Here is a 25117-nt window from a genome sequence, read left to right as displayed (position 1 = left end):
TACCTAGTGTCATGTGAGCTTCATTGCTTTTCAGGAACACTTCAGACTATGTTGCTTTGTTGCAAATGCTTTGGCAGTTAACCACTAGGAATTTAATACACTAACCTGTGAGAGGTTTTCTTTTGTTCTTAGACTTATACTTTTGGGTTTTCTACAACTACCGTTATCTGGATTGGACAGAAAGTTGTGTACATGGGCAGGGAAGGGGGAAAAGATTGTTACATCCTGCTTATTATGACAGTGTACGGGAGACTGAGCAGTCAGGACTTGTGAGTGGGCATCCAGGGCGGCTGTTAAATGACAGAATAGGAAATTTAGTAAAATACAGAGAATATATTTCAATGTACAGTATACAAGGGGCGTGCCTAGAGTCAGAAATTACTAGGTTTAGGCCAGTCTAGGAGGATGAACGAGTAAGTGGGCAACAGAAAGGGAAGTGGTTCATGTTAAGTTATGTTGGTGGCTGGTTACGGGGCGCAGAGCCAAAGGCTCTGCATCCCAAGAAACGATGTCTGTTCTGCTCAAGGTCTGGGTCACAAGAGAGAGAAGCAACTGTGTTATGTACTGCAGAATCCTCTAGTGTCCACACACGTGACCAGTATTCCACGGACGCTATTGGCTAAAACCGATGGCATGAATTTGCTAGTAGTTTCAGCAGAGGGCTCAATGCATCTCTTGTCAGAAGCTTTAACTGTACAGAACAGCCTCGGTTCTGAAAGGCAGGAAACTTCTGTCTTGTAGGCACAGTGGAAGTTGCTCTGGGAGAAAAAGATTTGACTGGCTGTGTGAAAGAAATTTTTCAAACCAATTCCCTAAAACATTCCTTGACTGGCTGCCACCCTGTACAGTTGTCTGACCTAAAAAAAAAAGTCTTTGTGTGCACCTCACATGCAGTCAACTATCTTGGTAGCAGCCTCTAACGTGTAGTGCACACCTGACCCATTTAGAAGTGTCTTACCATCCTCAACCCTATGGTGCAATTCCAGGAAATCACAGACTAGCTTGTCGCAGAACTTTCAAAGTCTGTAATTCAGTCCTTCCACTCAACTCAAAACCGTGGGGCTATGATCAGTTATGGGCACAATGCTGTGAATTGTGAGCTTCATTGAAATTCCACTGCCAGTTGCTGGAATGATCCAAGTAATATCTCGGAGCCCATACGACACGCATCGTTTGTTCCAAAATGTGCCACAATCTGCAGTTGGTTGCATTCTATTCCCTCAGTGGCTGTGGAATAGCCACAACATGTGAATGAGGGCCCCAGCCTCACTGGTGCACCTGGTGTCCTCTCCTTTTGTCCCTTGTTGCCATTGCCTAAAGGGGTACCATCATTTGCCATACATTTGAATTGCCGACGGTTAATAGACCCTACCCTTTTGCGTTTGCCTCCTCTTGATGCTGAGCAAAACCTATTTTCCCACTGGTTTCAGCTTAAGACAACATCTCGAACTTGTTGGTCAGGGGGATTGGTATAACACCCCGAGTCCAAAGTGGTCCCTGCCTGATGCGTGCAGGACTTACACATCTACCATTAGTGTGCCACTAGCAGTCAAATGGATGAGTAAAGACATATCTTGTACTTTCCGCAAAGGAGACAGGATCCACAGGAGAGGATGGTGCTTGAGATACCTTTGGTACCAGTATCACAGATACATGACTGCCTAGAGTTCTTCCAAGACAGATTCAGAGCAGCTGCAAATTTTTTGACAGTGGTCAGGGTGATTTCTAGCTGGTTACAAACATCAAGCAACTCATCCTGCATTCAAGAACAGCATTCACAGCGGGACTGCATGTTGGCTGGTGCAGTGTATTTCAGGGCAGTGAACAAATAACTTTAAATTAACCCTGCTGATTATCTTTTACATCTGTTGAACTAAAAAATTACTAATTCCCTATAAGAATTGGAGAACCAGCACACCACAAAATTGGTCAGTAAACATGACACACTGTCAGATGAGAAAGGGGCTTAAAAACCAAGTGGACCTGTATAAATCCAGTTTCACAATTAACATTGTTTCAGGAATAGGTTAGACCCACAGAAGATGGCATGTAGGGTGTCAAAACATGTCTGGGTAAATATAAAAAAGAAATCATTGTGTTTTGCTGGATGTTTACGAAATGTAATTCTCTAAAACGGAAGAAACATCAAGGATGACCTTCCAACATTAGCAAGGTGATTGCAGTGACAATTAGTTTTGTTTATGGATGATGTTGCACCAAAGAGGCAGTTCGGACATTGTTCTTCACAGTGGAGCCTAGAGTCAAGAAAAGTCAAACCACTTTCATAAAAGTTTTCAACCATATAAAATGATGCAAGTCTTCTGAAATTTTCAGAAAAACAAGTATAAGCTGGTAATGAAAGAAGGTTTGAAATACAATATGTACAATATCCAAAGATAAACATTAAGAAGGAGAAACCAAAAAAGGATTGCTCAGAATGAAAACAGAGTAAGGCATGGATACCACCAGTTCCCCTGCTATTTTACATGTGTATCGGAAAAGTGCAATGTGGTAATGGGAGAGCTTCAGGTCGAAGGGACACTAGTAATTAGATTTGCTGATGATATTGCTACTTTGAATGAAGATGAGGAAGAATTACAGGGCCTTTTTGATGCAATGAGCATTCTAATGTATACATAATATTAATTGAGAATAAACCAAAGAAAGGAGTATAAAATATCAGAAATGAGATTAGGATAAATGTAACGACAAAAATTGAGGACCATATAGTTGATCTGAAGAAATTCTGTTCCCTCAGAAGCAAAATAATGCGTGTCAGGTAAACTGAGGAAGATATGATGATGATGATGATGATGATGATGATGATGATGATGAGTTCCATACTCTTTTACAGAGCGTAGGGGAGCGACGCGGGAGGCCCACGCCGCCTTACTAGGCAAGGTCGTAGTGGAGGTGGTTTGCCATTGCCTTCCTCTGACTGTAATGGGGGTGAATGATGTTGATGAAGACAACACAACAACACCCAGTCAACTCGAGGCAGGAAAAATCCCTGACCCCGCGGGGAATCGAACCTGGGACCCCGTGCTCGGGAAGCGAGAACGCTACCGCGAGACCACGAGCTGCGGACTGAGGAAGATATAAGAGGAAGATATAAGAAGCAGAATTGCACTTGCAAATAGGGTATTCCATGGCAAAAGAAGCCTACTTATACTGAACATAGGCCTTAGTTTCAGGAAGAAATTTATGAGAAGACATGAGGGACGGTTGTCTCCAAATAATTGAGCCCTGGGGAATGTCACTCTTCTCTACACATTCACCCTTCAATGCTACACATTTTTTGCATCAAAATATGACTTGACATATACCTCGGTTGTAGACATCTGTATTTTGGGTGTTCAGGACATGTTGCACCGTATTTTGGAAATGCCTGTCACACAATATTTTCTTCATCTGAGGAAAGAGGAAGATGGTACTGCTGCAATGTCAGGAGAATACAGGAGTGAGTCAAAATTTGAAAGCACAACAGATGAGACGCACTGAAGTGCCAAAGAAAATGGTATTCAAATACAGAGATATGTAAACAGGCAGAACACAGTATAGCCGTAGGCAAGTCCTTTGTAAGACAACAAGTGTCTGGCACAGTTGTTAGATCAGGTAGTGCTGCTACAATGGCAGATTATCAAGATTTAAGTGAGTTTGAACATGGTGTTATAGTCGGTGCACGAGCGATGAGACGCAGCATCTCCGAGGTAGCGATGAAGTGGTGATTTTCTCATATGACCATTTCAGGAGTATACAGTGAACATCAGAAATCTAGTAAAACATCAAATCTCCAGCATTGCTGTGGTCGGAAAAAGATCCTGCAAGAGAAGGACCAACGATGACTGAAGAGAATCGTTCAACATGATGGGAGTGCAACCTTCTGCAAATTGCTGCAGGTGTTAATGTTGGGCCATCAACAAGTGTCAGCATGTGAATCATTCAATGAAACATCATTGATACGGGCTTTCGGAGCCAAAGGACCACTAGTGTACCCTTGATGGATGCATGACACAAAACTTTACGCCTCGCTTGAGCCCGTCAAACACTGACATTGGACTGATGAAAACTGGAAACATGTCTCGTTTAAACAAGTCTCGTTTCAAATTGTGTTGAGTGGATGGCCGTGTACGGTTATGGAGACAACCTCGTAAATCCATAGATCCTGCATGTCAGCAGGGTACTTTTCAAGCTGGTGGAGGTTCTGTAATGGTGTGGGGCATGTGCAGTTGGAGTGGTATGGGACCCCTGATACATCTAGATATGACTCTGATAGGTGACACATATGTAAGCATCCTGTCTGATCACCTGCATCCATTCTTATAAATTATCGATTCCGATGGACTGGGGCAGTTCCAGCAGGACAATGCGACACCCCAAACAGCCAGAATTGCTACATAGTGGCTCCAGGAATGCTCTTCTGAGATTAAACACTTCTGCTGCCCACCAGACTCCTGAGACATGAACATATCTGGGATGCCTTGCAATGTGCTGTCCAGAATAGATCTCCACCCCATTATACTCTTACGTATTTATGGACAGCCCTGCAGGATTCATGGTGTCATTTCCCTCCAGCACTACCTCAGGCACTAGTCAAGTCCATACCACGATGTGTTGCAGCACTTCGTGCTTGCAGTGGCCCTACACGACATTTGGTGTACTATTTTCTTTGGCTCTTCAGTATATTCATATAGTCCTTGAATACAGAGTTGTAGCTCTGAAACATGTTGGACAGCAATTAGAAAATAATATTTTTGTCTGACAACAGAATATTATTAATTGATGAAAAAATGCATGTATGGATGAAAGGACTTGGTGTACCTGCTGAGAATGTAACTCTAACTGGTGATGTAACCCTGTACTATAATTATTGATAAAGTGTGATCTGTAGCGTCAGCCATCAACTGGTGAGCATACATCGTGAACCCGGGGCTCAAGGATGCAACAGTTTGAAAAAAATTGAAAACACAGTGCCGCACTGCCCGCTGAGCGCCTAGTGAGTCGGTGACGCAATCCGCCCGACTTGGCTCGGCGCCAGGCCGGCCGACGCACCAGCGGAGCACGCTGCTAAAACACCTACAGCGCACGTCCGGGATAACACCCACCTGCTGGTGCCTGCAGAGTCTAAGTCCGTTATCAGCACCATTACGTAATAAAGGTCGTACGCTCCCTATATAAGTGGGCAGTGCAAGCCAGCGGAACCATTCCGCTGTGAGATCTATCTGCAACAGCATTGAAGCACTATGCCTCATCAATGTGTGTATCGTCAACGCCGCCACCGTGTGCCTGTCTACAAACATATAATAATCCTCGAAAATAAACTTGGCACAAATGGAACCGCGCAAAGTGTCATATTGAATGGACTGATTTGTTTCCGTGGATGTTGACTGTAGTGCTCTCTTTACTTGTTAAGACGAATGTCCATTGTCCATAATGTGTGGGTTTAAAAATTTACAATAAAGGTAGAGGAAGATGGTTGTCTGTCATTTTTAGATGTGTACGTCGACATCTTCATCTTATCTATATTCTGCAAGCCACTGTGAGGTATATGGCAGAGGGTACACCTTGGTGTGACATAAGAGCGATGGCACAATCAGGAATTCAGTGTTTCGAAAGGCCACTCATATTGATCATTGTGTACGATCTACTAATAGCCACCATTCCGCACAGACAGTGGACCTTCTAAAGACCTTGCTCCACCAAGCCCATCAGTCAGAACTGGAACACCTTTAAACTGTGTTCCTGAACAATGGATATTCATCTCAGTGAGTACACAGACCAATATATATGTACAAATGACAGAAGAAGGAAGAGTATGATGCCTTCAGAATGACTTCTTGTTTGCCATACATTAGAAATGGTTCAGCTAAAACAGGCAGGATATTAAGAAGACATAAAGTTAAAGTAATCTTTTGACCTCCTTCCAAAGTGTCAGTGCTTTTGGGACCTGTTAAAGACAACTTTGAGTTGCACAAAGCAGGTATTGTGCACGGGACTCCATGTGAATATGGCAAATTTTACATAGGGCAAATTTCGTATGCTGTGCAGGGTTGCATTATAGAACGTCAGTGGCATATTCACCTTCTCCAATTTTTGCTGAACACTGTATTTCCACTGGTCATTCAATGAAATATAATGAAACAAAAATTGTGGCCCATATGTCAAACTTCTGGAGCTCAATCATCAAAGAATCTCTTGAAATACAATGGCGTGAATCCCTTATAAATCAAGATGGTTTTTTCCGTTTAAATTCTGCATGGGGCCTCATTATAGTGAAACTTCATGTTGGACATTGTCCTGCAATCTTACTGTGATATGAAGAGGTGAGTTTCTACCACTGAGGGCACACGGAGCAGTGCACAGACTTACAGCAGAAGCACATGTGCTCAAGCAATGCATGCACACTGCCAACTAACACCACGCCTGTGCCTGCAGTACCTTATATTGGGGAGCTTACTGTACTGCACGTCACTGTTCACCTGAAGATCAGCAGAAGACTCGGTGCTGAAATATTGTACGAGCAAGCTGTGGACATGGCAGTTCTCCGGAAATTTTACAGAAAAAACCAAAAATCTATTATGTAACTTTATTTTTTCAGGGCTACAGTTAAAACTTTTACTAAGCATTGTACATCTGGAGCACAACATTGTGTGAAAGTGAATAATGGACTTTAGGAAAATCAGAGAAGGAATAAATGGATGTGTTTTAGATGTGATGCTACAGAATCTGTACGAACAGTGTGTTTTTTGATGATTATGGAATGTTGACGTATAAAATTAATAAAAGACTTCTTTGGCATTTCATTTCTTTGTGAAAATGTGACTGATAGTGGAATTTAAACGACAATGGAATATCCATGCTGAAGTAACAATAATACGAAAGGGGTAGATTGCTATTCTTCACATATAGGAGGCACTTAGTCATGACAAGCACAATGAAAAGGCTACTAAACCTTTAACTTACAGACAAAGAAATCCTTCTTCAGAAGGTCACACACACACACACACACACACACACACACACACACACACACACGCTCTCTCTCTCTCTCTCTCTCTCACTCTCACTCTCACTCTGACTCCCTCCCCCCAACACACACACACACACACAGACACACACACACACACACACACACACACACACACACACACACACACACAAAATGGCTGCTCTGGTCTGAGCAGCTGTAGACAGCAGCTGTGTGTGTGTGTGTGTGTGAAATGGCTCTTTTTGTCCAAAACTAAAAGCTATGCAGCCTTTTATTACATCTGTCTGCGACTTAATGGTTCCTCTGTGGTGAGTATCAGTCTATCCTTATCTTATTGTTGACAGTGGAATTTAATGAGACCGATTTTAGAAATGAATAAATATATCTCTGCTGTGTTTTCAATCATCTATTTAGCTCTTCTTCATTTTTCTACTGGTCTCATTTGTAAGCTTATGCTTCAATCCTTCTAACTTTGTTGCTATTTCATTTTCTGCTGAAATCCCTTCTATCTTTTCACTTTTATTCCCCGAGGATCATTTTGATCCTCTTTATGTTACATACATGGGCCTTTCTCTCATTACCAGGAGAGGTGCGTGCAAGCTGGTCCCAGTTCATAGGCAGTAGCCTTGTTACATGCACTCATAGTGTAACTGAACTTCTTAATTATTATTAGTAGTAATAAAAACTCCAAATATGGAATTTTATAGATGTAACACTATCATTCTAGACATATGCTCATATAACTGTTTTTCCCAATCTGGTCGTGGCTCACTTCTTATCCTGAAGAATTTATTGAAACATCCATTTCACTCCATTAGACCACCAGTAAATGTCTGTCTCTTACCTTATGCATCCTTAACAAAATTCAGCTCCATATTGTGAAAAATCAGTGCAGTAATATCCTGCTATCCAACTCTTATAATCTTGAATAAGAGAAAATTGTTGAACGTAGACTGTGCAGAAGGTAACAGTAGCAGTTAGTCTTCTTTTCATGTTGTGCATGTTTAATTTTAAAATTCTCTCTGTCTCTCTTCTTTTTTCAGATACGAATCCAGTTGATGAGGATGATCTTTTCCAGTGTGGGAAATGCAAGAAGCATTTCACCTCTTTCCAGTTGTTTGTACTTCACAAAAAGGAACATAAGCAAGGTGAAACAAAAAAATTAGAACAAATTTACATATAACCTCACCTTCCCCTCTGGCCACAGTTACAGTTTACACGAAAAATATGCACTGAGTGTCCCAAAACATAATTTTTACTTTTAATAAAAATTTGATTTATGTTTGTAAGGTACAGCATTCAGCAGGTAAGGAAATAAAAAGTTCCTCATTTATAATGCACACTGTTCAGTCATAAGTGGTCATTATTTTATCTGGGAAAGCTTGTTATCAAGATGGTCTAGTCTTTTTAATAGATATAATAAATTTATTCTCAGATGCACATGAGTTGCCTTTTACAAACAGCCACCAGATACTACAATTGAGATGTGGAATTACTATTTTTTTTCAAATTTGTCATTTGTGATGAATAAATCAGTGTTAACCCAAAACTGAATACACACCTGAAACTTTCAGGATTTGATTTGGTCAAGTAAACGAGGTAGCTGTTAGCAAATTCAATTTGGTTCTGAAGGAAAGAAGCCATGACGAGACTGAAAACTCATGTTGCGATGTACAAGATGAAATGGATCGTATTTTGACTAAATAACTAGGCAAAACTCATTTGTCAGTGATTTAGAAGCTCTTATTTCCTCAGTCCTGGGTACTTGTGAACTGTCTGCATTACTTGCATGCAGAATATTGGTTTAGAATGGCATGAGTAACATGGGATACTATTTGTTGGGAGTGCAGCAGTCAACTATTTTGAATTTTCTTGTAAATGCTTAATGTGGTAAATGCAGGATGGGAGTTAGTGGACTAAGAGTTGTAGGTGTAAGTTAACTATGACAGAAGTGAATTTGGGGAGGGACTGACATTGGCAGCTCTAAGGTGCCCTGAATGACTTGAAGCAGTCAGCAAAAGAATGTGCTAATGCTCAATTTAATGATCAAGTGGCCTGATATAGCTTCCTGTTTTGATTTCAACTGCACTACGTGCTGTCACAAGTAGTGCTGTCAGAACAGCTAAAAGTGTTTCTACACTGTATATATTGTTTTGCCCTATCGTACTTATGCTCATATTTTTGGGTATCATTCTCAATATGGCAGTGATGTTTAAATATTGTAATCGAGTACAGAGGTGAGTGCTTTACGAGGATGTTATTGAAGACAATTATCCATTCCAGTTAGTAAAAACGAAGAAGATCACAGAATTATTAAAATGGCCTGTTTCAACATGTTTAATAGGCCATCTGGAGATTATGAACACCATTTGGGTGGAGCAGGTTGCATGATGAACAGCAGCATATGGTCACAACAGAAATGGTAATGGTAGCTGCAGTTACCATTGTGACCACAGGCAGCTATTCAGCGTGCCACCAGCTCCAGCCAAATGGTGCTCATGATCTGAAGATGGCTGATTACATGTGCCGAAACTGTTCATTTTGATAAATGAGATGTTTTGTGATCTTTACTGTTTTTACTAATTGATCATCAAGACCAGATCACTGTTACCTATTACATGTTGGTTAAAGTTGCATGATCCATGCAGAGTCTGACTACTCATTGATTACATCCAATGTTGAAGATACTGCAAGTGTGGCTTGGCATTATATTGCAACCAGTGTAACCTCAAAAGTTTCAGACACAGTATTTGTTAAAATTCAGAGGAATTCTTTAATGTTGGGAACATATAAATGCAATGATATATATACACTATGTCATCAAAAGTATCAGGACACCTGACTGAAAATGACTTACAAGTTTGTGGCACCCTCCATGAATAATGCTGGAATTCAATATGATGTTGGCCCACCTTTAGCCTTGATGACAGCTTCCATTTCACAGACATACGTTCAATCAGGTGCTGGAAGGTTTCTTGGGGAATGGCAGCCCATTCCTCATGCAGTGCTGCACTGAGGAGAGGTATTGATGTCGGTTGGTGAGGCCTGCTGCATTCTAAGACATCCCAAAGGTGTTCTATAGGATTCCGGTCAGGACTTTGTGCAGGCCAGTCCATTACAGGGATGTTATTGTCATGCAATCACTCCATCACAGGCCGTGCATTATGAACAGGTGCTCAATTGTGTTGAAAGATGCAATCGTCATCCCCGAATTGCTCTTCAACAGTGGGAAGCAAGAAGCTGCTTAAAACATCAATGTAAGCCTGTGCTTGTGATAGTGCCACGCAAAACAGCAAGTGGTGCGTAAATATTTTGTCTACATTAAGTTGCTTATGGTTGCATATGACAAACTGTAAAAGAAAACAGACACTGTAAAAGCATAAGACAGCAGGAAAACTGCGCTATATGGTTAAGAAGTTAATTTTATGTGCTCTTTAAAAATCTTTAATTACAATTTAAAAGCTAGTATTTACATGTATATAAACAGTAAAGAACATTCTTTTATGTTTTACAGCTATAAAATAAAAAAACCCACTGGTGATGCTGCAACTGCAGTGAAACATGTTTGGGATAAAAAACAAATTGTGTTTTGCTAAAGGTGGACCCCATCCAAAAACATATGTATTGTTAAAGCAAACACAGACAAAAGAGCTTCAACCTCAAGATGATTTACCCATTTAATAGGTTACATACATGAACAATTAATATAAAAGTTTGTAGAAGAAGTTATGAATAGGCCCATTGCGATCTACAATTTACAGATTTAATATGTAACAAGCAATAACTCAAAACTTTGCTGTCATGATTTCGCACTTTCTATCGCTGATCTCTTCATTTCCTTGTGTGGCCTGGAAGAAGGTTAAAGATGGTGATGCACAACTCCATCTGCATGTACATCTATACTCTGCAAACCATCGCGAAGTGCATGGCAGAGGACATATCCAATGGTATCAGTATTACAGTTTCTTCCCTTTCCATTTTCATGTTGAGTGCAGGAAGAATGATTGTGTAAATGTCTGAATGTGTGCGGCAGTTAATCTAATCTTATACTCACGATACCTGTCTGAGTGATAAGTAGGGGGTTGCACTATACTTCTAAAATCATCATTTAAAGCTGGCTCTGTAAACTATGTAATTAGGCTTTTTCGGGGTAGTTTATGTCTATCTTCAAGAGTTTGCCAGTTCATTTCCTTCAGCATTCCTGTCACACTCTCCCACAGGTAAAAAAAAAAACCCTGTGACCATTCATGTTGCTCTTATCTGTATATGTTCAATATACCCTGTTAGCACTATTTGGTACAATAAAAAAAAATGCACATACAGGCGTCTGCCAACAGCGAAATGTGTCAAATACTTTAGGACGAAGATTGTGCAATACTTCTGCTTTTGATGTGCTTGATGTCACAATTGTTTACATTTTTAACAGGTTGTGGGAAAATATTGCAATTGGTGGCTCGAGAACCGTTACTTTTATGCAAGATGACTTATGTTAGATGTGAGAATGTTTCTTCAGTTATGGAGCATTTGACTATCATTCAAAACTTAACACTTTGAGGAGCAGCTATTTAGAAAATTTATGGGCCCAGAAGTCCATTATACCATTATTTAAAATTTACTAGCATATTTATGTTTGATATATCTTAAAGGGTAACATGCTAAAAAAGACCAATCTTGAAGTTCGATTTTTTTATATTTATTTAGTTCTTTCATAGATTACAAATTACGCAGTCAAGACGGCAAAAATATAATTATCCCTTATAAAAAGTGCTAGGTGGGTTCTTGAGCAAGTAAACATGTAATTGGTGTTGCTGTGAAAAAGTGGAAGTGCTTGTCAGAACATTTATTCAGCCAGGTAACTCACATAATGTTCATTGTACAGCAGTGAAATTTATTATTGTGTTTGTCAGAAATACTCAGCTGCTGCAATTTAAACTGTTATCTTAGGATCCTCCCAAACACCACTCTCAGAAACAACATCAAAAAAATGTGATGATTAGTATTATAGGTGAGAGCTTAGCTTGTCATGTTGCTGTATATATTAATTTCATCCATTAACTTTTCCTGTTTGTATGTTCGCACTACTCAACAGTGATGTAACTATTGGTTGAGTAAATCACAAGTCCTATTCTCTAAATATCTGCTGTCAGTGGCTGGCAAGTCATGTAATATGAGATATGATTGGCTAACAAAAGCACATCACACTCTCGATTTCAGTGCTTCGAAAGCTACCATTTTGTAATTAGAAGAATTTGTATTTATACTTTGGTAATAGAAAAGCATGTAGTGTACATGTTGCTGTACATCAAAGATCTTTGCAAATGTGTTGTTTTTCACAAAGGTGTTGTTTTTTGCTGGGTTTCATTTCCTAAGTTGCTGGAAAGTTCTACGCTATTGTATAATACCTTGACTATTCAAAGGATCTGTAAATTCTACAGCTCCAAGGGGAAATGTATAGTCACTTAATGCGGAAAAAGTGTACTGTGTTTTCATCCAGGAAGAAAGTTATTCCATTCACATGGTAAAAAATGTAATTTTAACTGGAAAAACCTAGGAATATTTTTCCTTGTCCGCATATAATCATAGGATACTATGTTTCTTCATTTTGTGAAGTGCATAATTTTACATTTCTGAGCATTTAAAGCAAGTTGCCAATCTTTGCACTACTTCCACATCCAATCATCAAGATCTGATAGAATATGTATGCAGCTTCTTTCAGGCAGTACTTCACTATAGGTAACTGTGCTATCTGCAGATAGTCTGAAATACGATTAGTATTGTCTACAAGGTTGTTAAGATGCAACATGAACAGTAAGGGTCCCAAAACACTTCCCTGGGGCACACCTGAAGTTACTTCTATGACTGATGATGACTCTCCATCCAAGTTTACATGCTGCATCCTCCCTACCAAAAAATCCTCAGTGCATTCTGTTTGAGATACTTCATTGTGTTTGAGGTCAGAATACGTTCTAAGATGCTATAATGAATTGATGTCAAGGATATCGGTCAGTAGTTTTGTGGATCACTTCTATTACCCCTTTTGTTAACAGATGTGACCTGTAGTTTCTCACCTATTATTGGGCACAGTTTTTTATTCGAGGGACCTACAGTAGGTTATAGTTAGAAGAGAGGCTACCTCAGATGCAAATTCAGGTAGAGTGTGACAGAGATGCCTTAGGGCTCTGGAGCTTTGCTCAGTTTTAACAATTTCAGCCGTTTCTTAACACCATTGACACTAACACTTATTTCACTCATATTTTCGGTGGTGCAAGGACTGGGGTAATACTCCTGGGTTGTGCCTTGTAAAGGAACATTTGAAAAGGAGGTAAGAATTTCAGCTTGTGTTTTGCATCCCCCAGTTTCAGTTCCTGTCACATTTGTAAGTAACTGGACACTAACTCTGATGCCGCTCACAGCTTTTACATACAACCAGTATTTCTTCAGGTTTTGTGAAAAATCATTTTGACAGTATTCTACTAGGGTAGTCATTGAAAGTTTCACACATTGATCTATTCACAGCCAAAAGTGTTTCATTCATCATCTCTCTATCCCCTTGTTTTACACCTCTTATGCAGTAGTCTCTTTTTCTTCAGAAATCTCTTTACAGTGACTGTATACCATGTAGGGTCCCTCCCATTACAAACTGTTCTACTGGGAATGTATCTATCCATTGCATGATCAGCTAATCTTTTAAACTTTAGCCATAGTTCCTCAACATGCTCCTGTCCTGTTCTGAAAGTACCAAGTTCATCATGAAGATATGAGGACACTATTGCTTTTTTTTGTCTAACTTACTGAACATCTGTATATTCCTGCTTGTTTTTGTTGCCCTTCGTACTTCGGTAATCATCGTTGCCCCAAGGTCACTGATAACAGTTTCTATATAGAAATTCTCAGAGAGGTCAGGTCTCTTTGTTGCCATTAGATCCAATATATCTCCATCATGAGTGGGGTTCCAAACTACCTATTCTAGGTAGTTTTCAGAAAATGCATTTAGTACTTTTTCACAGGATGTCTTGTCACTGCTGCCAGTAACAAAACTGTAATTTTCCCAATTGATTGTTGGATGATTAAAGTCTCCACCGATGACTGCAGTATGATTGGGGGACTTATGTACAAGCAAACTGAGGTTTTCTCTGAAGTTATTGGTTTTCTCTGAAGTTATTGGTTACATCAGGAGTTGAGTCTGGTGGGCAACAAAAGGATCCAGTTGTTATTTTATGCCCACTTTGATATTGAATCTTGCTCAAACAATATCACATGCAGCGTCAATATCTGTCTCGGTGGATCTGATTTTCTGGTCTACTGTGACAAATACACCAAATCCATCTCCCATTAGCCTATCTTTGTGATAAAAATTTGTTGTTATCAATGTAAGGTTTCAACCAGCTTACTGTACCCAGTGTTATGTGAGCTTCACTGCTTTTCAGGAGCACATTAGACTCTCAGTACTTTCTTGCGAATGCTTCAGCAGTTAACCACGAGGATTTTAATACTCTCACATGCTAGAGGCATCTCTTTTGATACTTCTGGTTTCCTTCAGCTATCATTATCTGGATTGGATGGAGAACTGCCTAATCTAAAAAATTCTTGTGTGTGCTCCGCACAGAGTCAGCTACTTGGGTAGCAGCCTCTGGTGTGTAGTGCACACTTGACCCATTTAGGGGCATCCTACAGATCTCAACCCTATGGTTCCAGTCCTAGTAGTTCCAGACTTGCTTGTTATAGAACTTTTAAAGTTTATGGTTCAGTCCTTCCACTCGACTCAAAACCAAGGGGTCACTATTAGTTCTGGGGCCATTGTGCAAATTGTGAGCTTTGCTGAAACTCTGTGCGGCAAGTCTGGTCTTTTCAACCTCTTACAACTATATCTACATCTACATAAACATTGAAACTTCCTGGCAGATTAAAACTGAGTGCCCGACCGAGACTCAAACTCGGGACCTTTGCCTTTCGCGGGCAAATGCTCTACCATCTGAGCTACCGAAGCACGACTCACGCCCGGTACCCACAGCTTTACTTCTGCCAGTATCTCGTCTCCTACCTTCCAAACTTTACAGAAGCTCTCGCAGGAGCTTTCCTTTCCTATTCCAGTCACAAATAGAATTAGAGAAAAATGACTGTGTGTAGTATGAGCCCTGAATCTCTCATCTTCATTGTCCTTATGCACAATGTATGTTGAAGGCAATAGGATTGTTGTGCAGTCAGAATCAGTCCCTCCAGGGATTCCCATAAGTTCCTGAAGGATCTCAGTGACACTTGCATGTTGTTTGAACGTACCAGTAATAAATCTAGCAGCTCACCTCTGAATTGCTATGATGTCTTTCTCTAAATTGACCTGGTATGGATCCCAAACTCTCAAGCAGTACTCAAGAGTAGGTCACAATAGCATTCTACACTCCTGGAAATTGAAATAAGAACACCGTGAATTCATTGTCCCAGGAAGGGGAAACTTTATTGACACATTCCTGGGGTCAGATACATCACATGATCACACTGACAGAACCACAGGCACATAGACACAGGCAACAGAGCATGCACAATGTCGGCACTAGTACAGTGTATATCCACCTTTCGCAGCAATGCAGGTTGCTATTCTCCCATGGAGACGATCGTAGAGATGCTGGATGTAGTCCTGTGGAACGGCTTGCCATGCCATTTCCACCTGGCGCCTCAGTTGGACCAGCGTTCGTGCTGGACGTGCAGACCGCGTGAGACGACGCTTCATCCAGTCCCAAACATGCTCAATGGGGGACAGATCCGGAGATCTTGCTGGCCAGTGTAGTTGACTTACACCTTCTAGAGCACGTTGGGTGGCACGGGATACATGCGGACGTGCATTGTCCTGTTGGAACAGCAAGTTCCCTTGCCGGTCTAGGAATGGTAGAACGATGGGTTCGATGACAGTTTGGATGTACCGTGCACTATTCAATGTCCCCTCGACGATCACCAGTGGTGTACGGCCAGTGTAGGAGATCGCTCCCCACACCATGATGCCGGGTGTTGGCCCTGTGTGCCTCGGTCGTATGCAGTCCTGATTGTGGCGCTCACCTGCACGGCGCCAAACACGCATACGACCATCATTGGCACCAAGGCAGAAGCGACTCTCATCGCTGAAGACGACACGTCTCCATTCGTCCCTCCATTCACGCCTGTCGCGACACCACTGGAGGCGGGCTGCACGATGTTGGGGCGTGAGCGGAAGACGGCCTAACGGTGTGCGGGACCGTAGCCCAGCTTCATGGAGACGGTTGCGAATGGTCCTTGCCGATACCCCAGGAGCAACAGTGTCCCTAATTTGCTGGGAAGTGGTGGTGCGGTCCCCTACGGCACTGCGTAGGATCCTACGGTCTTGGCGTGCATCCGTGCGTTGCTGCGGTCCGGTCCCAGGTCGACGGGCACGTGCACCTTCCGCCGACCACTGGCGACAACATCGATGTACTGTGGAGACCTCACGCCCCACGTGTTGAGCAATTCGGCGGTACACCCACCCGGCCTCCCTCATGCCCACTATACGCCCTCGCTCAAAGTCCGTCAACTGCACATACGGTTCACGTCCACGCTGTCGCGGCATACTACCAGTGTTAAAGACTGCGATGGAGCTCCGTATGCCACGGCAAACTGGCTGACACTGATGGCGGCGGTGCAGAAATGCTGCGCAGCTAGCGCCATTCGACGGCCAACACCGTGGTTCCTGGTGTGTCCGCTGTGCCGTGCGTGTGATCATTGCTTGTACAGCCCTCTCGCAGTGTCCGGAGTAAGTATGGTGGGTCTGACACACCGGTGTCAATGTGTTCTTTTTTCCATTTCCAGGAGTGTATATGCAGTCTCATTTAAGGAGGAGCCACACTTCCCTAGAATTCTCCCACTAAACCAAAGTTCTCCATTTGCATTTCCTACTACAATTCACACATACTTGTTCCAATTCATATTGCTTTGCAAAGTTATTCCCAGGTATTTAAAACGACATGACTGTGTCAAGTGGGACCCTACTTATGCTGTATCCTAATATTCTATGTTTTGTTTTTCATACTCAACCACATGAACTTAAGTTTTTCTATGTTTAGAGTTAGCCAAAATTCATTACATCAACTAGAAATTTTGTCTAAGTCGTCTTGTATCCTCCTACCGTCCCTCAACTTAGACACCTTACCTTACAACACAGCATCAGCAAACAACTGCAGATTGCTGCCCATCTTGTCCAACATATCATTTATGTATGTAGAGAATAATAGCAGTTCTGTCACACTTCCCTGGGGCACTGTTGACAATACCCTTGTCTGTGATGAATGTTCGCTGTCGAGGACAACATACTGGGTTCTCTAACTTACTAAGTCTTCGAGCAGTCACATATCTGTGAACCTATTCCTCATGCTTGTACCTTCTTTAACTGCCTGCAGTGGGACAGCATATCAAATCCTTTCTGCCAATCTAGAAATTTGGAATCCACCTGCTGCCCCTCAACCATAGTTCATAATATACCCTGTGAGAAAAGGGCAAGCTGAGTTTCTCACAGAGTGATGCTTTCTAAAACCATGCTGATTCATGTACATATTCTCAGTGGTAAGAAAATTTATTATATTTGAACTGAGAATATGTTCAAGGATTCTACAGCAAACCAATGTTAGGGATATTGGTCTGTTATTTTGTGGGTCTGTTCTTGTGCCCTTCTCATACACAGTCACCTGCGCTTTTTTTCCAGTCGCGTGGGACTTTGACCTGGATGAGAGATTCGCGATAAATGCAAGTAGCTGGAATGATCCAAGTATGATTCTGGAGCTCGGACACTAGCTTTCATTTGTTATAGTGTGTGCCACAATCTGCAGTTGCTTGCACCCTGTTTCCTCAATGGCTGCAAGAATAGTCTCTTAACATGTTGAATGGGGCCCCCCAGGGATGCACACTGAGCACATCTGGTGTCCTTTTCTGTTCCTCACTGCCACTTCCCTAGGAGGTACCTTTATTTAATGTACATTTGAACTACCGATATTTAGTAGACTCATATCCTTTCGTGTTTGCCTCCTCCTGACACTGGGTAAAATAGATTATCCCAAGACAGGTAAAATGAGCCCCACTGGCTCATTTCTGTTTCTGTGAAAGACAGCACATCAAACATGTTGGCTATGGGGATCGTTGTAACATTCTGAGTCCACCCCAGCCCATGCCTACCTACTGCCATTAACATGCCACTTGCAGTGAAATGGCTCAGCAGTAACAGATCCCTGTTCCTTCCTACAGAGGAGACAGGATCCACAGGTCAGGACAGCACTTGAAGTGTGTTTGATACCACAGGTACATGACTTTTTGGGAGCTCTTCCAACACATCAATTCGCAGCAGATGCCAGTCATTTGACAGTAGTCATGGGGATTTCCAACTGCTACAAACGTCAATTAATTCATCCCATGTTTGAGAACAGCATTCACAGTGGGGTTGCATTGTGGCTGGCACAATGTTTTACTTGACAGTGAACAAATAACTTTAAACTAAGCCTGCTGACTATCTTTAAATCAGTTGAGCTAAAAAAATTATATATTCCCTGTAGAAACTGAAGCAGATAAACTCATGGTAAAAATTACTAGTTTTCTGAAACTTTTGGAGGTTAATTACCCTTGTTAACAAACTGGAAAATAGAGTTGTTTTGAAATAAATGTAGATAATACAGGGGGAGTAAAAAAAGAGTTTACAGCTTTGGAAAAATATAAAAATTTATTGAGATTACTTACAGAATTGGTAGATGTGTCATTTTGTTGCAAACAACCTCAAGTTTGATTCACTGGTGCAGAATGTGCTCACTGTGTGTTTTGGTTCATGAAACAAACTCTGCAGCAACTTTTGGCATAAATTTTATGCAGAAAATGCTAAAGCACCTCCAAGCAGGCCCACAACTTACTCTTGGCCCAAGACGGATTGTTCACTGCAATGTAATAAATCACCAGGTCATCCGTATGTTGATGATTGTGTCCAACAGGTTAGGGAGAGCTTTGCCTACAGTCCACAAAAATTAATGAGATGTGCAATTTGAGAGATTGGCATTCAGCAAATAACTGTTTGGTGAGTACTGTGTAAATGTTTACACTTAAAACTGCACAGATTCACTATGGCACAGCACATTAGTGATGCAGATAAGGTTGCTTGTGGAGAACTCTGTGCAGAAATGTTGCATTGGATAGAGGATGATGAGACATTCCTGAACACAATAATCTTCTGTGATGAGACAACATTTCATTACCAGTGGCATGGTGAACACTCACAACTGCAGTATATGGGTCACCAAAAATCCATGTGCAACACCGGAAAACATTTTTTGCAGCCCCAAAATTAATGTTTTTTGTGCCCTTAGCAAATTGAAAGTGTACAGCCCTTTCTTCTTTACAGGGAAAACTGTCACTGTTATTGTTTATCTGAATATACTTGAAAACTTTTTAATTCCACAGATTTATAAAGATAATGTTGATGGGATGTTTTACTACCAGCAAGATGGTGCATCACTTCATTTCCTTGTGGAAGTTTGAGGTTTCTTCTTTAATTGCCTCCCAGGTCAGTGGATTGATTATGGAGGGCCAATCACATGCCACCTCATTCCTCTGGAGTTTCATTAAACACCATGTGTATGTTCTTACCCACCACAGAGTTTAGCCAACCTGAAAAATTGAATCTATGCTGCCATTTCACAGGTTACACTCGATTTGCTTCAATGAGTGTGGGAAGAAGTTGATTACCAGTGGAATGTTTGCCACTTCATAAATGGTAGTCACACTGAACCAAAATGACACTTTGAGCTTTTATGTGAAACTTGAGGTTGTTTGCTACGATATGACACATCTACCAATTCTGTAAGTTATCTCAAGAAATTTCCATATCATTCGAAAGTTGTAAAGTCCTTTTTGACTCACTTCTCTTGAGAGAGGTGGTTGGTTGGTTGATTGATTTTGGCAAGGGGACCAAACACCAAGGTCATCAGTCCCTCTTGAGAGGCAAAACTAAATGTAACAGAATATTTTAGTTCCTATATCTGCTACAGTAATTATATCACAAATGCTGATTTAGTACTAAAAATTACACTGAAGTGCCAGAGAAACTGGTATAGAAATGAGTATTCAAATACAGAGATATGTAAACTGGCAGAATACGGTGCTGCGGTCGGCAATGCTTATGTAAGACAACAATCATCTAGTGCAGTTGTTAGAACAGTTACTACTACTACACTGGTGGGTTATCAAGATGTAAGTGAGTTTAAATGTGGTGTTGTAGTCAGCGCACGAGTGATGGGACACAGCATCTCCGAGGTAGCAATGATACTGTGAATATCAGGAATCTGGTAAAACATCAAATCTCCAACATCAGTGTGGCTGGCAAAAGATCCTGCAAGAACAGGACCAACAATGACTGAAGAGAATCATTCAGTGTGTCAGAAGTGCATCCCTTCCGGAAATTGCAAGTGTCAGCAGGCAAACCATTCAACAAAACATCATCGACATGAGCTTTCTGAGTCGAAGGCCCACTTGTGTACCCATGATGGCTGCACGACACGAAGCTTTACGCCTCGCCTGTGCCCGTCAACATTGACATTGGGCTATTGATGACTGGAAACATGTTGCCTGGTTGGATGAATCTCATTTCAAATTGTATTGGGTGGATAGACGTGTATGGGTATGGAGACAACCTCGTGAACTATGGACCCTGCATGTCAGCAGGAGACTGTTGAAGCTGGTGGAGGCTCTGTAATGGCGTGGAGAGCGTGCAGTTGGAGTGACATAGAACTCCTGATATGTCTAGATACGACTCTGAGAGGTGACGCATACATAAGTATCCTGTTTGATCACCTGCATCCATTCATGTTGATTGTAGATTCTGATGGACTTGGTAATTCCAGCAGGACAGTGTGACACCCACACGTCCAAAACTGCTACAGAGTGGCTCTAGGAATGCTCTTCTGAGTTAAAACACTTCCACTGGCCACCAAACTCCCGAGACATGAACATTATTGAGTACATCTGGAATACCTTGCAACATGCTGTCCAGAAGAGATCTCCAACCCTTGTACTCTTACGGATTTATGGACAGCCCTGCCTGATTCATAGTGTCAGTTCCCTCCAGCACTACTTCAGACATTAGTTGAGTCTCTGCCACATATCTGGGATGCCTTGCAATGTGCTGTTCAGAAGAGATCTGCACCCCCTCGTACTCTTACAGATTTATGGACACCCCTGCAGGATTCATGGTGTCAATTCCCTCCAGCACTACTTCAGACATTTGTTGAGTCTGACACCTCTACAACAGAATTAGCGCATGCATCATGCATCCAGACCTGAGAGTGTGCAGTATCTTGCTCATAAAGTGCTCAGGCAGGCAGGCAAGTGCACACACATACACACACACACACACACACACACACACACACACATATGCACACACTGAGAGAGAGAGAGAGAGAGAGAGAGAGAGAGAGAGAGAGAGAGAGAGGGGGGGGGGGGGGTAGTGTAGTAAGTTTATTTCAATCAGTTCTCTTATCGTCGGCTGATACTCGTATCCGAGTTTTCATTTCTCTCCTGAGATTTCCTTTGTCATGGTTCAGGCATGGAAGTGTCGTTGATGGCTTAGCAATCCAATCCTAGTGTGGAACAGGCGGCCACAGCCATTACAGCTGATGGAAGGTGGAGGATGTGGCTGAGCCTGGAGGAGTTTATGTCTCCGGCATTTGTCATTCTCCATTCTACGACGTTCCAGCTCAAAGTTTTGAAGAGCATTTGAGGTAACTGAGCGCCAGCGACTTTGGTCTTCTGCTATTGTGGACCAGTTACTCGTATCGATGTTCAGGTTTTTCAGATTTTTCTTGTACTGATCCTTATAACGTTTGAGAGGGGCACCATGTGGCCTTTTACCTGTGCTCACTTTGCTGTACAGCATTTGGCATGGAAGTCTGTCATTTTTCATCCGCTGGACATGTACGACCCATCTGAGTTGATGCCAATGATAAGAGCTTCCATGCTATACATTTTTGCTTTCTCAAGAACAGCCGTGTTGGATATGAAGTCATCCCATTTCAGGTTCATGATATATCTTAGCTTCTGTTGGTTGAAGTGTTCTAGTTTCTTCAGATCACAGCGATATAACGTCCAGGTTTTGCAACCATATAGCAGGGTGGAAATGACTACAGTTTTGTACACCATCAGTTTGGTGTACAGTGTTAGGTCTTTATTCAGGAAGACACGCTTTGTAAGACGTCCAAATGTTATATGGGCAGCATATAATCCATTCTCCACATCTTTTACAGATGAGCAGTTAGATGACAGTATGCTTCCCAGGTAGAGGAAATGGTCCACTTGTTCCAGGGGTGTATCATAAATGGATATGCTGAAGTCAGGAATGGAGGAGCCAGGAGTTGGCTGCGCCATCACCTTTGTCTTTGGAATATTGATGGAGAGACCAAATCGTTCATACGCCCTGCTAAAGAAATCAACTGACAGCTGCAACTCTGGAGAAGCATTGTCATCAGCATACTGCAGCTCTGTCACACAAGTGGTACTGGTGAACCTTTTTGAATGGAGTCTGGACTGGTTGAATAATCCACCATCAAACCTGTACTTTAGTTGTTATTTTATGCCCACTTTGATATTGAATCTTGCATTGTTTACGGTTGTCTCTTAAAGCATAGCTGCCAGATACAATGCAAATAATGTTGGTGCAAGAACGCATCCTTGTTTAAGCCCACTTGTTATTGGGAATTCACCAGTCGTTTCATTCTGGTAGAGGACCTGTCCAGTCATATCATCGTGGAGAGCTTCAGTCAAGTCAACAAAATGTTCAGGGCAGCCGAAGCATTTTAAGACCATCCACATGGCTTCTCTGGGAACTGTATCAAAGGCCTTTTCTAGATTGTAGAAAACAAGTAGTAAAGGCTTTTTCTGTTCTCTGCACTTCTCCTGTAATTGTCGTGTACAGAAAATCATGTCAATTGTCCCTCTTAAAGGTCGAAACCCATATTGAGACTCAGGTAGTATAGTCTCTGAAAGTGCCTGGAGGCGATTTAAAAGGATTCTTGAAAAAATGTTGCCAGTGACAGAGAGTAGAGATATTCCCCGGTAGTTACCACAGATGCTTCTGTCGCCCTTCTTGAAGATGGTGACAATTGTGGAGTTCTTCAAGTCAGCTGGTACCTTGTGGGTTTCGCACTTTAATAGAATGAGTGAGAAGAGTCTAGTTTTTAGAGGCAAGCTGCCACCCTCAATAAGCTCCATGGGGATGCTGTCAGGTCCAGGAGCCTTCCTAGGTTTCACACTCTTGAGTGCCTTGCAAAATTCTTGAAAAGTTGGAGGATCAGCCATCCAGGCTTTTGGAGGCTGCTGTGGGACATTTTTTAGAAAATCTCCAGCGGCAGTAGAAGGGCGGTTTAACAGTGAACTGAAGTGCTCTTTCCAACGATTTAAGATGTCCTGACTTTCAGTAAGATTGGTGGAGTTGTCAGCAGCTTTCAGTGTTCCTGATGAGGAGCAGATAGGTCCATACAGCTCTTTAATACCAGCGTAGAAGCCACGCAGGTTCCTTGCATCGGAAAGATTTTGGAGTTCTGTGGCTTTCTGTTGCCACCATTTGTTCTTGATTACTCGTATTTCAGTTTGACATTTCTGCTTGAGTTCTTGAAAGTGTGCTTTCTTTTCTGCACAGGATGGATCTTGAGCAAGGGATAGGTAAGCATGCCGCTTTGCGTTGATGATGGCTTGGATTTCTCCATGGTTGTCATCAAATCAGTCACTTCTTTTCCGTGCACTAAAACCAACAACATTCTCAGCAGTTTCTTTGATGATGTTCTTTAATGTGGTCCATTCTTGTTCGATATCATCTGTGGTTGCTGGAGCTTTGTTAAGTTGTTCAGACAGTATGTCTTGGAAGTGTGAGCGAACGTTTTTGTTGTTCCGGTTGCTTATGTTGAATTTTCTGCGTGGTGGGTTTGAAAAGTGGGATCGTGGCTTGCGATACTTTGGTACTCTCAAACGGCTGACTAAAAGTCTATGGTCAGTCCAGCACTCATCGATGTTTAGTGCTGCTTTTGTGATGAGAATGTCTTTCTTGTCACGCTGTCGCATAATAATGTAGTCTATAAGATGCCATTGTTTGGAGCGTGGGTGCATCCATGTGGTCTTATAGCAGTTACGCAAATGGAATTGGGTATTGGAGATGAAAAGCTCGTGCTCAGCACATAGACCAAGAAGTAACAACCCATTTGCATTGCAGTTTCCCACCCCTTGTTTACCCATGACGTCTCTCCAAAAACGGTTGTCCCTTTCCGCTCTGACATTGAAATCACCAAGTAAAATTAATTTATCTTGAATGGGTATTTTAGAGAGAGTACTGTTCAGTTGGTGGTAGAACTGGTTCTTTGTGTCTTCATCACTGTCTAAAGTAGGAGCATATGCAGAGACGAAGGTGATGAAACTGTCTGAACCAATGGGTACTCTAAGAGTCATCAGTCTTTCATTAGTTGAGACAGGTGTAGATCGAAGATCTTTCACTATTTTCGTTTTTACGGCAAATCCTGCACCATGGATGCGTGATTCTCCTGCATCCTTTCCCTTCCAGAAGATGGTGTACCCTGAACGTACCTCACTAATGTGTCCCTCACCTGAGAGTCTTGTCTCACTCAAGGCAGCTATGTCTGTATCTAGCTGGGCTAGAGCGGTTCTTCTCTCTGGCCTGTAATTGTTCACATCCAGGAGGATCCTGACATTCCATGTCCCTATTGTCATAAACATTTCATTCTTCTTTTGTTAACGTCCGCCGTATAAGGAGTGACCTACTGGGTGCGGATTCCCAGCCCGGTTCAAGTGTGACTTCTGATGTTTAGCCCACATTTTCTAGGGCCTTCCCCATTCAGGGTGGGCAGCGGTCATCCTAAATAGGTCTGCCCAGTTGCAGATGAAGGACCGGATTCCCGAGTAGTCACACGGGTTCTCAGGAAGGCGACCATCACACACCTGCCGCCAATGTGCAGGTCCAGACTAGTAGCTTCCAGCCTCACTTGGGGCCTGCTACCATCGTCCTTATCCCATCACCATTGGTCTTTAGAGAAAATGACAGGAGAAATTGCCATTTGCGTGAATTTGTTTAAGATGGATTACAGCTTGCGAGAAAGT

The 25117-nt window shown here is 42.0% G+C and overlaps 1 protein-coding gene across 2 annotated transcripts in view; it reads left to right on the top strand.

Moving 5' to 3' along the window:
* The window catches only part of LOC126191129 (zinc finger protein 510-like), a 390896-nt gene that overhangs the window by 39263 nt on the left and 326516 nt on the right, over window positions 1–25117 (top strand). For both annotated transcript variants that reach the window (XM_049931877.1, XM_049931878.1), the window contains exon 3: window positions 8032–8136. In XM_049931877.1, coding sequence (XP_049787834.1) covers window positions 8032–8136 — 105 coding nt within the window. The remainder of the gene's footprint in view (window positions 1–8031; window positions 8137–25117) is intronic.

The sequence above is a fragment of the Schistocerca cancellata genome, chromosome 6 (genome assembly GCF_023864275.1).
Source record: "Schistocerca cancellata isolate TAMUIC-IGC-003103 chromosome 6, iqSchCanc2.1, whole genome shotgun sequence".
Taxonomy (NCBI): Eukaryota; Metazoa; Arthropoda; class Insecta; order Orthoptera; family Acrididae; genus Schistocerca; species Schistocerca cancellata.
This window is presented reverse-complemented; position numbering and strand designations above follow the sequence as displayed.